Source organism: Strix uralensis, chromosome 3 (genome assembly GCF_047716275.1).
Source record: "Strix uralensis isolate ZFMK-TIS-50842 chromosome 3, bStrUra1, whole genome shotgun sequence".
NCBI lineage: Eukaryota > Metazoa > Chordata > Aves > Strigiformes > Strigidae > Strix > Strix uralensis.
Genome location: NC_133974.1, coordinates 130,629,480 through 130,642,703, shown reverse-complemented (window position 1 = coordinate 130,642,703; position 13,224 = coordinate 130,629,480). Strand labels below are relative to the sequence as shown.

Below are 13,224 nucleotides of genomic sequence, written 5' to 3'. Positions count from 1 at the left end.
GAAGCTTTGATTTTCATGTCAAAGCTGTTAAAAGGGCCATGACCAGTAACTCATTTTCTCATTATTTTTTTCCCTGTGTAGTAGAGAGGCTGCAATACAGCAGTAGAAGCTTAGAAAAGTTTTAAAAATTACAGTTAACTCGCCAGGATCAGGGTCAAAGTTTGAGAGGCAGAAGTGAGAAAAATGAAAATTAATAAGACAAAACATACAGATTAGACCACTGAAACATGAGGATGAAAGAGAGAGAAAAGCCAGTGACCCTGTGGTCTGTCCCCTACAGAAATTCTCTGTCCTGCAACACCCACAGATTGCAGGACACCAGGTAAGTGAACTGCTGCAGATTAATGGCATAATTAATGTGCATCTCAAATTAATGTGCATCTCGGCCCAGCCGTGGGGCAATTCAAGGGCATTTTGGTGAACTGATGAAAAGGATGTTGTTTTCTCTACTTTTAAGGCAGTTCAATTCGTACATTACAGAAGACGCTCCTTCCATTTTGCTTGACAATACAGCATCGATGTGAAGCTGAGGATCTTGCTCTGCCTTTGCTGGCTGAACACTGACCCCTCCACATCACCAAGCTGTGCTCATGCTCACCTCAGTGCATGTCAGATACCACGGGGCAGTGAAAGCCCTCATCCCCCTACACCCTGTGTTTTCGAGGGAAGAAAACGGGGAGAAAATTCAGGAAACGTCAACATGGGTGGATTTTTTGCAATGTGCTCAGGGGAGAAGAACATGCAGAAGTCCCACGAGGAAGGATTCAGTCCTCTTGATGCCTCTACTATGTCTTTGGCCACCCAGACACTCACAGCCACCTCCCTCCTTGCTCCAGGACAAGCCCACCACCATGTCAACCTCAAGTTGGGTACCTTGATCTTGCTGACGGTGTGGATGGGTGAGACTGCCCAAAGCATCAACAAAAGCAAAGCGATGGCATGCATGTACCAGCACAGACAACTGAAAAATAATCCCAGTGTGGTGTTTTTTCCTTCAGTAACTGACAGAAGTGAGGACGCTCAGCTGTTCGCTACACTGGGAAACATGAGAAGGGATTTTAACAAGTCTTCAGTGCTGTCCTGCTCCCACTGACAGCAGCAGACATTCAAGCATCTTAATGGAGCATCTTTATAAAGCCAATGCTAAATTCTTTTGGCAAAAATCCCCAAAAGAAGGGTTGTGGTGTTTGTTTTCCTAATATTCATAATATTTTGAGCAGAGTGAAGAATGAGTTTTGCTGCCTTAAGGACAATGCATTTGCTTAGTTATTGATTCTGAAGCTTTCCAAAAATCAAAGGGTGGCAACAAATTGAGGCTCCTGTGTAGCGTAACGGTGATGACAGGCCAAGCATATTGTGTGCTGAGGGCAAACACGCAAACCATGAGCTCCAGGTACACATGGGACAACTACAAAGTACTGAAGCAAGAGGACCAAGAGGCCTGGCATCAGGATCTCAGACTTCATGAAACCTATTATACAGGAAGACACAGCCAATTCACATTTTTCATGAGGAGATGTTTTCTGTGAGAAATCGGCCTTTTTTTGAACCCCCCTGTCTCCACACCCCAAACCTATCAAGATCACTGCCGCTTTCCATTTTTCATTAAATTTTCTGCCGTGTTTTACTGACTCCTGTTAGCATCTGAAATACACAATACTCAGCTGGTATCTGGGTCACCCACACCGGGAAGGGGAATCCCATTATTGTCTCTCCTTGTACTTGAAATGAATGAATTTGTACAGTCAGCTCAGGTTTGGATTCAAACGCTGGTATTACCATGACAAGCCGCCGCCACCCGCGTGCAAAAGCACTACAAGCCTTTCATCCCAGCCAACGCAGAGGCAGGGCGATGACATCCCCCAGGATATTTGGGAGCCCAGGGCACTGCCTGTTCGTCATTGCTGCTGCTGCTGCCTTTGAATATAGAAGAAGCAGTGAGAATATTTATCGTTTATGGGTTTTACCTAAAGCGATGCACTGTGTACCATCAGATCCTATCTGCTTTGCAGACTGAGAAACAAACAAACACCATTATCCGGGGAAGCTGCAAAACCTACATAAGCCAAGAAGAAGTCTTTCCCTTCCTCTGCTTCAGCTTTGGGTGAAGCCCAAAGCAAGCAAACACCAGTTCTGCCTCGAAAACAAGAAATCGTGCTCTCAAAGTCTACCTCTATGATCTGTGCTACTCTTCAGTCACGAAGGAGCACCTATTAGCAGGAACATTTCTGCCTCACAGCATACGGGTAGTCAATACTGAAGGAAGTAATCAAACAGAGAATAAATTTAGGAGTGCAGAATAGCGGTGTTACAAGGCTGCTGTATGACCTGAAACCACAGCTTGAACTAACTCTGGCCAAATGCCTCAGCCTGACTTAATACTGTGACTCAGGACACAATTATCAATCTTCTTCTGCTACACCTCAGTGCCCTCACAAGTGTGTTAATGAAACTATCAACTGCTGGCTGGAAAAGAGAGAAGTTGCAAACAGTATTGAGATCTCAGAATCTGTGGTTCGTATCTTCACGAACTGCAAGTGTATTTTAAATCTTCAGTTCTCACAGAAGTTATGAAATCCTCAGTGCCTAAATAACCTTTCAACAGAACTAAAGGTGCTGGTGCATGTGCACACATAGAAAAGTTCATCTAAATTAAATGGCTATGCTGAACTAGTTTAGCAACATTAAATATTCTTAAAGTGGCCAGAACTCAGTTTCTCTCCAGAAGTTATATCAAAAGAAGGCATGTTAATTCTTAATAAATATACAGTAAAATGATATCTTGCAATAGAGTTAAAAGGAAGTTCTCAGATAACAGTCAATGCCTTTTAGTTGCTCTTAAAACTAAGCTGTTTTTTCTAGCACTTTTATGAAGGCGCATTTCAACAGGCTGTATCTGAGTCTCAGATAGGGAAAGTAACTGGAGGGTGAAGGCACAGTTTCTTGAATCCTTCAGTCTTAACCCCATTTCCTTGTCTTACTACACCTTTGGAGCGGTGGCATGCAACTAACTGCAATTTGGGTAATCTGCTTCCAAATTCACATCTTCCATCTGCGCAGAAAACCCTTCGCGCGGGTTGCTCTGCAGATGGGTTGTTTGTGCTCAGCCCCACAGCCACTGGCGAGATGGGGACCAGGTTGCAGGCATCCTGTCCCCGAGACACGCATCCTGGGATGCACAGCAGCATTAAGGACCACCACGGCCCAAGGCTGGAACAACAAACTCAACTCGGGAGCTGCATTTTGGTTCCTGGCCCCAGCTGGCACAGGATGGTTTAGTTCAGAAGTGCATCCCTGATATACACACATATATAGATCTCTGATACACAGAGAGAAAAGCAAGAATTCACAATTTCTTGGAAAAAACTGACAGTGATTTTCTCCACTTCAGAATGGGGTGATTACTCATTTGGGGCTTGATCCTTCGCACCCCGCAGAGCGTATTGTTTCAGTGGGACTCTGCACATGAATCCAGCTAGGCATATGTTCATTCGCAGGCCGCGACCCAGAGTCGTATTGCCTGTATGGTGCTGAGAAAGCTAATACATTTTAAAACTTTTTAAACTTACAGATTAATGGCTCCAGAACTGCAGAAGAGACGGTACTGCTGCAGGATAGTAACTGATTTTTTTTCATTTTAAAACATCTTTATGCATCCACATCTTTAGGCAACCAATATTTTGGTGTTAAGGGCAGCTGTGGAACAAAGTTGCTCTCCTCCCCTAGCAGGAAAAGGTTTGCCTACTTTTTTCCTCATTATTGTGGGCCTCTTATTCAATAAGATGTTTTATTACAGAAAAAAAATCAAGACTTTGGTTTTATCTCCCTTGTCCTGTAGCAATACCCAGCAGGCTTGATCAGCAAGTGATGAGTGTCCTTCAGGAGCAGGCAGTAAATATAAATTTAGCAAAGAGCACTTATCAAATATAAATACAGGGTCTGTGCTCTCGGGATTATCTGATTTTCTCTGGCTGCAGAAAAATCCACATAAAAATGAAATCCTAAATTTATTTTGCAGCTGCATGATGGCAAGATGTACGTGGCCTGCGGGGTATAGGCTTCCACCAGCACACAGGTGTGATTTACTGGGATGTTAGGATCTGCAATCCCAGAAATGCTGCTAAATCAGGGCAAGTTTGTCTACCAGAATCCTGTATCTCTAAGGATGGGAATCCCAGAGCCACACTAGTGCCCTGTCCAGTGCTGCTCCGTCCTCTGAGCCAAGTTTTTTTTTCCCCAGCTGTCCAGCTTGAACCTCCCGAGCCACAACCTGGGGCTGTTTCCTGTTGTTTTACCACCGAGCCACAACCTGGGGCTGTTTCCTGTTGTTTTACCACCTGGCAAGGAGCTCAGCTCCATCACCTGCGTTACCTCCTCCAGGCAGTGGCGGGTGACAGTGACATCCCTCCCTGAGCTCCCTGCCCCGCTGAAGAAGCAATTTAGTTTTTTTTCCTTCGGTGTACTTTTCCCTCTCTCCCTTGCTCCAAACTGCCTTTGCCTAAAGCACTGTTCTTAAATTAGTTATCAAGGAGCTTTATGCTGCATCGTTTTGCGCCTGCACCGGGACTTGGGGCTGTTCCTTCTGCAGCCCGGGAGCACAAAGGCAGGGCCCCTGCAAGACCCGTGACTCACACTCTTCTGGGACATTTGTACAAGTTTTACACACATAACTCTTTTTCCTTGCAGCTCTGCTATTAAATATTTGGATTTGCAGCTCAATCTGTACTTGCACGCTCCCCAGCCCTGCCTGCCTCCCAAGACAGCCACTACTGGTATTATTTCATTAAGGTTACATGCAATTAAAGGTAGGTTTGGGAATTCGAAGGTGACTTTGCACGATACCTTCATAGGCGCGAGCTGGATGGGAGTGATGCATGAGGGATCCACCATAGGCTTTGGCCTGTTGGCCGTGTCCGCCAGCAAGCTGTGCCACTGCTGAGGTAGTCCCGTGAACTTCTGCTCCCGGTGGTCAAAGCCAGTGTGAACCCGATGCTCGAAGTTAGAGGGCCCAGAAATTTCAAGCCTTTTCTTCTTCTTTCCGAACATGGTGGAAAAATCTGGAGAAGTCATAGGGAAACAAGAAAGAAAAGAAAAAAAACCCACTTCTTTATGCTTTGTTGCAACCTGCAGCCACTCTATTGCACAGACAATTTTAGTAGATGTTATTAGCCAAATACTTATATGAACTTTACTCCACACATACTGTCTTTGAGATCTATGTAAGGAAAGCATTTATCTGACCTCCCCTCACTGAGATTTTAAGAAATTAACCCAGTCTCGAATCTATATAATGTTCATAATTCCTTATGAAACAAGGAAATGCCTCTATTTCCAGGAGAGAGAGTCCCAGGTCCTACTTTCTACTCCTCTCTCTGCTATCTGCTCGTGCTGCAAGTGATGTCCCATGAAAGCTCACAGCCCTGAGCAACACCACCAGCAGCACATGGCTTTGCTTGGAGGACAGCATACAGTGTAAGTGGTGAGCCGTGCCCCAACACGCCACGAAAGCAAATGCACACACAGTTTTCTGTCTTAAATCTATACACCAGACCTTGGAGAACAGACAACCCATCCCAGATGAAAGCCTGGCCCCGCTATGTTCATACCAGGACCTCACCCACCAGCGGTGCAAGGGAGATTTTTTTCCTACGCCATTTCAGAGATGTGAATAGACAGAGAGCTCAGATCTAATTCCACCCTGGTCTAAGGGCCTTCATCTGCATTCCTAAAGGGTCCTGCTTAAAAACAGTATCAGGTAGCAGCTGCTATAATGGCATTTACATAACCATGGAATTTACATGGCATCTCTCTCCTTCAGGAGAGACACGATTTGCTGTGAGAGCTGCATTCCCAAAGCACCTGGGTTTATGCCGGGTGGCTCCTGGCAGCAGAATCAGGTGGGATTCATTACAGTAACGGCCCTATGCTTTTTAAAGTCCAGGAAGAAGGATCAGCTCCTTGGTCTTTGTGCAGGTGGTGTGGAAAAGAGAGGAGTGCCTTTGATGCTATGCAAGCAAGGAACTGGAGGCTGTGGGAGGAAACATGACCTTCCCAGCTCGTGCACTGCTGGAGAGACCTGGGTGGACCTGGCTGCCTGGTAAAGCTAATTGTTACAGCTCTTAACTTGACAGAAAGTGGGCTTTTTAGTCAGCTATGTTAGTTGTTATTTCCTGACAAAAGTGGGTTTGTTTGCCTTCCTCCCACCTGCTTTAACCCTCCTGAGGAGCCTTGGGAAGGCAGCAGGAGGGTTTGCAGGCACATAGGCAGATAGCTGGGGCAAAAGAGGTTTCAGAGGTGCAGTGGAAGGAGGCATGAACTGCAAACTGAAAGGGATGAAGGTATTTGCTCACTTTTACGGGCACAGGAAACAGCCAATGCACTCATAATTGTGATTAACCTTTGAGTTTGGTGGGTCCTGCCTTAAAACAAAGTGGAGCCCAATGGTTATATTCAGGCAAGTTCAGAGTTTCTGAAGGACTCCAGAAACCTGCTGCGTAAGGCAAGGAGAAATCCCTGGTCCCAGGGAAACAAACAGAGGTCCTATTGCTTTTCAGTGAAATGTTGTCCTGTCCTGGAAAAGTACTCTACCTGCTTTCTGCTGTCTCAAAATAGTCCTCCACCTTGATCTCATGGCCATTTCAAGCAGGGCTTGGGAAGCCCTTGAGAAGCATGTGCCTGAAACAGCAGCTGCGTGAGGAGGCCAGCAGCTCTACAAAACCTCTTGTATCACAGGAGAGACTCAGCTGTAAAGGTGCTGCCCTGACTTTATGATTTAGGAGGCAGAGAGGAGAAGCTCAGGGAAGAAAATACAGTTGCGTTGCTGCTGCCAGATGATAAATCAGGTATTTATTCCACTCTCATTCCCTTTTACTAGTTTATTTAAAGATCAGGTCCATTCTTTGAAAACTGATTGCTAGCTGCTTTATAAGTCCCCGCTGTGTATTTGCAGGTGATTGTGTCCCTTGTGTCTATTTTCTTTAGACAGAGCAGACTTGCTCCTGTTGGCCTTTCTTCACAGGTTTCATCTTCCACACCTCCCTCTGGCTTTCTCCCCTTCTCTGAACTTCCTCCAAATCTCCTGCCCTTTTGACAGGCTCTCTACATCTCTGTTAACTTGTGTATCTTCCTCACCTTCCTCTTCTGAAACCTCTTACGATCACCTTGATACTTGGCTCTTTTTCCACTTCCAGCACTGTGATCTTGTTACTTATCTTGTTACTGGCATGTTGGGTACCTTGTGGCACTTGCAGAAATGTTTCCAGCCTAACCCAAAGCCATCACGGTTGGTCTCTGGTCAAAGATTATTTATTTTCAAGGCTCAAACAGAAGCAAGCTGGCAGTTCAGGTAGTAGCTTGTATTCACTGCTCATCCACAGGGCTCCACAAATCGCAGCTGGCTGCAGATCAATGGCACTGGATTGATTTCATTCACCCTCTGGGATGTGAATCTATGAGACCTATTGGAGTCACATTTTAAACCATCAGCTCCAGACATGTACTTCTTCATCTGATCAATGCCAATACTCACAGGGTTTCACACTGGACTTGCATCCTAATGCAGCTGTTGGATGCTTGAAGTCCTCCAGAACCCCAAAAACCATCCGATAAATAAAAGCATGTCAGTTGGCATACTGCATATTGCCTTTTTAAAAATATACAGCAGATGCATTCAACAAGATATTATTCTTTTGTTTTTAAATTGCTCTTTTATACATTGTGCTCTCTTGTTTTAATGCCATTGCAGCTAGAAGCAAATGTGAAATTTGGCCCGGGGGGACCTTTACTTTCTCAGGAGAATATTTTAGTCTAAAACCTGATGCCAAGGCCACGTTTTTGCACAGGGATGGTGTCTGAGGTCTGGGCAGTGGGACCTGCACCCCCCTTTTGACTGCAGCTCATGCTTAGATCAGCTTAAATTGACTGTGAAGCTACAGCAGGAGAGACAGGGATACTGGCACATCGCACAGCAAGGGACAGATTCAGTCATGCGGGCAAATGCAGAAATGCTGCGCAGCTCGGTGGCCGCAGAACGTCCCCTGTGGAGCTGTGCCTGTGAAAGGTGACCAGGAAACCTGGCTGACAGCAGCCCTGGCTCCGTGGGAGTGGGGCAGGAGCCCTCCCAGGCCATGCTGCCTCCCTGCCAGCTCTGCCAATGGCTGCTTGGTGCCTCTGCAAGGAGCAGAGCCTTGACCAGCTCTTAAGGGTATCGATAATAAACACCGCGTGCTGCTGCTCTGCTTTGTCAGCCAGCAAGGTCTCTCCATTTCACTGCAGAGCAAAGCTGTCCTCTCCTTACTGTGGTCCCTCTAAATAACTAATTAATATACACAGCAATTACAAAGAAAGTTCATTTCCCCTCATTTCTCCCAAAGAATTGGAACGATGGTACTTGTTTTCCTTAGCTGTCTGAGGATGTGGGTTTGGGGCAGCCAAGCCTGTGAAACCTCTTGCCCCTGGCTTGTAAGAACCTGGATTCAGTCCCCACTAATGTGCTCAGTCCTCAGGCCTCAAAAAAGGAGATGATTTAATTTTTGCCGCAGCTTTATTGATATGATACAAAAAATAAAGCATTTAATCAGGTGTGGAAGCAGAAAACATCCTGGACAAGTGAAAAAATGCAAAAGCTTTCCAAGGCTTATCAAATTCTTTTAGGAATAAGAGGTACCCTAAGCGCTTTGAAGAGAAATGATGGACCTTTCCAGGACGCCAGATAACGTGTGCGCAACACAAACGTTACAAAATCAAGAGCACAAAATGTGTGAACTTAAAAGTTAATTCAGGCACCTATCCATTCTCTGTCATGTGAAACAGCAATCCTCTCCCAGTTGTCAAGAAACCCTCATTTCCTGATGGGATGAGTTAGGAAAACATCCCACAGACAACGGGGCAATCGCCTGCATTTAGCAGAGGTGAAGGGAGGTAAGTGGCTGCAGGGCAGCTCTACAGAGCTGCCTGTGGGGCCTCCTCACCCAATCCTCCCTACGCCAGAGCACTCACCCTTAACTTAATTCCTCCCGACAGCCTCCAACATACTCCTGATTGTGCCAGGTCTCTCAGCAAATGCCATCTCTCCGTCTGGCTCCTCCTGTGCTTACCCCCACAGAATGAGAGGAAATGAGAGGTATCGTACTCATAATTTGTTGCTATTTTTGTGGGAATGAGCACCACCAGGATGTCTGTCCTCTACTTGAATGTGCTTTGCCAATAAATAGTTTGGCTGATTTCAGCACCACATATGTGGTGCAAGGTGATGCTCAACACGAGGGGCCTGGGGGAGCCTGACCTAACAACAGCTACTGTTGATAGTAGTGGGCTTGAGCTAGCTTTGGGGAGGGAGAAAAAACAGGATTTGGCATTACATGGCTGCAATAGGGTATTTCATAGAATCACAAAATCATCTAGGTTGGAAAAGACCTTGAAGATCCTCCAGTCCAACCATTAACCTAACATTGACCGTTCTCAACTCCACCAGATCCCTCAGTGCTGGGTCAACCCGACTCTTCAACCCCTCCAGGGATGGGGACTCCACCCCTGCCCTGGGCAGCCCATTCCAACGCCCAACAACCCCTTCTGGAAAGAAATACTTCCTAAGAGCCAGTCTGGCCCTGCCCTGGTACAGCTTGAGGCCATTCCTTCTTGTCCTATTGCTTGTTCCTTGGTTCAAGAGACTCATCCCCATCTCTCTGCACCTTCCTTTCAGGTAGTTGTAGAGGGTGATGAGGTCTCCCCTCAGCCTCCTCTTCTCCAGACTAAACACCCCCAGTTCCCTCAGCTGCTCCCCATCAGACCTGTGCTCCAGACCCTGCACCAGCTTCATTCCCCTTCTCTGGACACGCTCGAGTCATTCAATGTCCTTTTTGTAGTAAGGGGCCCAAAACTGAACACCTATATTTCTATAGGAAGACTTTATCCTTACGCTGAAATGACGTAGCACATTAATTTTGTGTTTGTAAATGGGAGTTTTGAAGGAGGTGGTTCTTCAGCTACAGCAAACAAAGAATTTAGACAGCCTAAGACCAAAAGCAAGTCTGTTCTTAAGCAGGGGAGCCAGGAGATAAGTCTCTGTTCAGCTCAGGGCTGCAATGCTGAGGGGCTCCTCCAACCATGGCACAAGAATAAAGACAAGGGACTTTCTTTACTAAAGCCATAATGGAAAAAATACAGACATGACATTTACTGGAGGAAAACACAATACTGCTGGGGAAAATCAGACTATCACACCACCTCTCCAGCTGATGATGGCTGAGTAACCCACAGCAGTGCTGGTCCCAGCTGCACCACTGGGGAATGGGCAAGGAGTAGGGATAGCAGGAGAAATGGGCGAGCTGTGCTCTGTAAATACCGCTACCCAAAACCTTTTGTAATGGCCGTATTTGTGTTATTCAAGCTTCTGCCCAAGAAAGGAGTACTGCCAGCTCTGCTGGTGCCTGCTGAACAGTTGTAACACTGCTCCATCCAGCTGCTGCAGGAACCGAGGTAACGCTGAAAGGGTGCTATCAGGAGCAATCACTGCATTTTGCACTTAATGCTGTTTACTGTAGTGCCTAACAAATCAAATTACATGCTAATCAGCACACCCTGCCTGTTAGATCTATGCCAGACTTGGCTCCTTTTCATTACACTCCTTTCTATGCACAGAAATAATTCACTGAGCACCACAGTGCCATGGACTCCCGGACTGATCCAAATTTCATGCGTGACCTTCAACAACAGATCAGGTCTGCCCCACACAGAGAAAATTTCCTGAGTCTGAGAGAACTGCCTATGCAAGGTGTGTGACACGGACCAGCAAAGCAAATCCACTCTGTCAGCTACTGCACCATCGTCGTGCTGCCTCTCAGTCACAAATGAAGGTATTTTTTCAGCAAGAAGTATCCTACAGGCCTGCCCTGGAGTAAGAGGGTGGCAGTATTATTTTGGGTGCCAGGGGAGCCCATTCAGGTCCTCCCATATCTGTGCTCAGGGCAGGAATTTCAGCAATAGCTTTCCCATGAAAAGTTAAAGCCTTGCTTAGCTCCTATCCCTGAGCTCACGTTCAGCGGTGACAGCTTGCTCTGTTTGTTCAGTCTCATACACTCAGCCCCACCCTGGGGTCTTGCTGGGTTGTCCCTCCCCTCTACAAGAGATCAGGGGACACTCAGGGGGACTGATGAACTGAAAAGCTGAAAGTCCAGATTTATGTAAATAGCCTCTAAGAATAAATTTTTGCACTTACGGCATGTAAAACACGAAGCAGTGGGAATAAAAGGAAAAAAGGATGCTTCAATCCTAATGTTAATTGTATTCTGTATCTTTTATCATATCCTAAATAAGAATATTCCAGTCAAGCCACCAAATGAGAGAGGTCTGCCTGACCTAGGAGTGCCAGATCCTGTTCCCAACGAAAAAGTCGGAGTTGCTTTTTTCTTCCCCTCCCAGTAGCTATTCTTTTAGATTGAAAACTAGGAAAGTTGGACAGACTTTGTCCTGTAATCTTGAAAACTAGCAAAGAGTCCCAAGTGCATCCACTAAGCACTGACCATGGCACGTGCCATCCCAGATGACCCCACAGACTAACACTGAGCAAAGGCATGTGAAATTTTTCAATACATAAAAACATACAATAACCTTATAAAGTTAGTAACTAAAATAACAGTGAGATGGGTATTTTTACTTAAAAATTGAGCTTTTTTATGATTGCATACCATAGCTACACAACTGCCAGTGTCTCATAACTCTCACAGTAAAGAATTTCTTCCTATAGCTAATCTAAATCTCCCCTCTTTCAGTTTAAAACCGTTACCCCTGGTCCCATCCCTACCCTCCCTGATCGAGAGTCCCTCCCCACCTTTCCTGTAGCCCCCTTTAAGTACTAGGAGGCTGCTCTAAGGTCTCCCTGGAGCCTTCTCTTCTCTGGGCTGAACACCCCCAACTCTCTCAGCCTGTCCTCACAGGGGAGGTGCTCCAGCCCCCCAATCTTCTTTGTGGTCTCCTCCAGACCCACTTGAGCAGGTCCATGTCCTCCTTATGTTGGGGGCCCCAGAGCTGAACATATGTATTCCCTTCAGAGGGGCTCAGTGTTCATTCTCTGTCTCAGCCCAGCAACACATTTGCTTTTTAAACAAACAGCAATTAGTTAATTTTCAATTAGGAAGCGTACACCACATTAAGTCCCTCAGCCTGTATTTCTTCTGCAGGGATTCCCTGTGGTTGCTCTGCTGAGCAAGCAGCAGCAGAGCCCTTTTCCCTCGGGGACGGGCATGCTATTAGCATCTGAAAATTGCCTTCATGCACACTGAGTATCATCTGCAAGCCCAGAGCAGGGGGCAGCAGCGAGGGCTCAAACCCCACAGTGCCCTGTGAAAAGGCACATTTTCCCCCAAGGCAGCCACACAGCCAAAAAACCTGGTTACAGCCACGAGTGTTAATAAAATGCTTCATTTTTAGAACTTTTAAGAAAACTGTTAGAAACACAGACTGCAGAATGGGAGATGGGTGTGGGTCGCTTTCCTTTGATAATTTTACTTTCTAATAATAGTTTTTCGTAGCACAAGGACCTCAATTATTCCCCTCTGGAGGAACCAAAATGCAGTAATACATCATTAGCTTTGCCAGCTTCTGTTCCCGCGCTCTGATTAATTGTAACCTTTCCTGATATTTGATCATAAATGAAAGAGTACGAATTGAGAAGAACAAATTAAATTAACGTGTCAAGCCAGCTTGCATAGCCAGTACTCCAGATAAATGTGAGCTGGGCTGATACTCAATCTCGAGGAGAAAGCAAATGCCTGGTGTGGACTGATGGCAGCATAAATCGCTAAGAAATACTCTGAGAGATAAAAATGACGTTGGTTCTCCTTCAGCTCACACTGGTGCAACTCCCCGCTGCTGAAGCAAGTGGAAGGAGACCAACACGTATCTATGTATCTATATAGCTATAAAAATGAGGAAAATGGCTGGTGGGTTTTTTTTAAAATAAGGAATAGCAACAACAATAGTTTTGTATTTCCTTTTTGTTTGCTTTAAGGATGGTTCAAAGCTTCTTGGTGAGGACCCGCTGCTGCTGGCTGCAATCAGAGTGTGAGTTTCCTTTGGGGGAAAAAAAAAAAAAAAAAGTGTGCCTTCATTGCAGGCATACATTTTTTTAAAAGAATTTACCACTATTTTTCTATTTTTAACTGAAAATACAGAGAACGCTACCCTATTTTTCAGGAGATGAAAGAAGCAGCTATACCTGGAAAAACA

The 13,224-nt window shown here is 45.8% G+C and overlaps 1 protein-coding gene across 5 annotated transcripts in view; it reads right to left on the bottom strand.

The window, feature by feature from the left end:
- Window positions 1-13,224, bottom strand: part of PAK5 (p21 (RAC1) activated kinase 5) — a 95,483-nt gene that overhangs the window by 40,035 nt on the left and 42,224 nt on the right. For all 5 annotated transcript variants that reach the window (XM_074864422.1, XM_074864421.1, XM_074864424.1 and 2 more), the window contains one exon: window positions 4,843-5,057. In XM_074864422.1, the coding sequence (XP_074720523.1) occupies window positions 4,843-5,046 (204 nt within the window). In that variant the 5' untranslated portion in view covers window positions 5,047-5,057. The remainder of the gene's footprint in view (window positions 1-4,842; window positions 5,058-13,224) is intronic.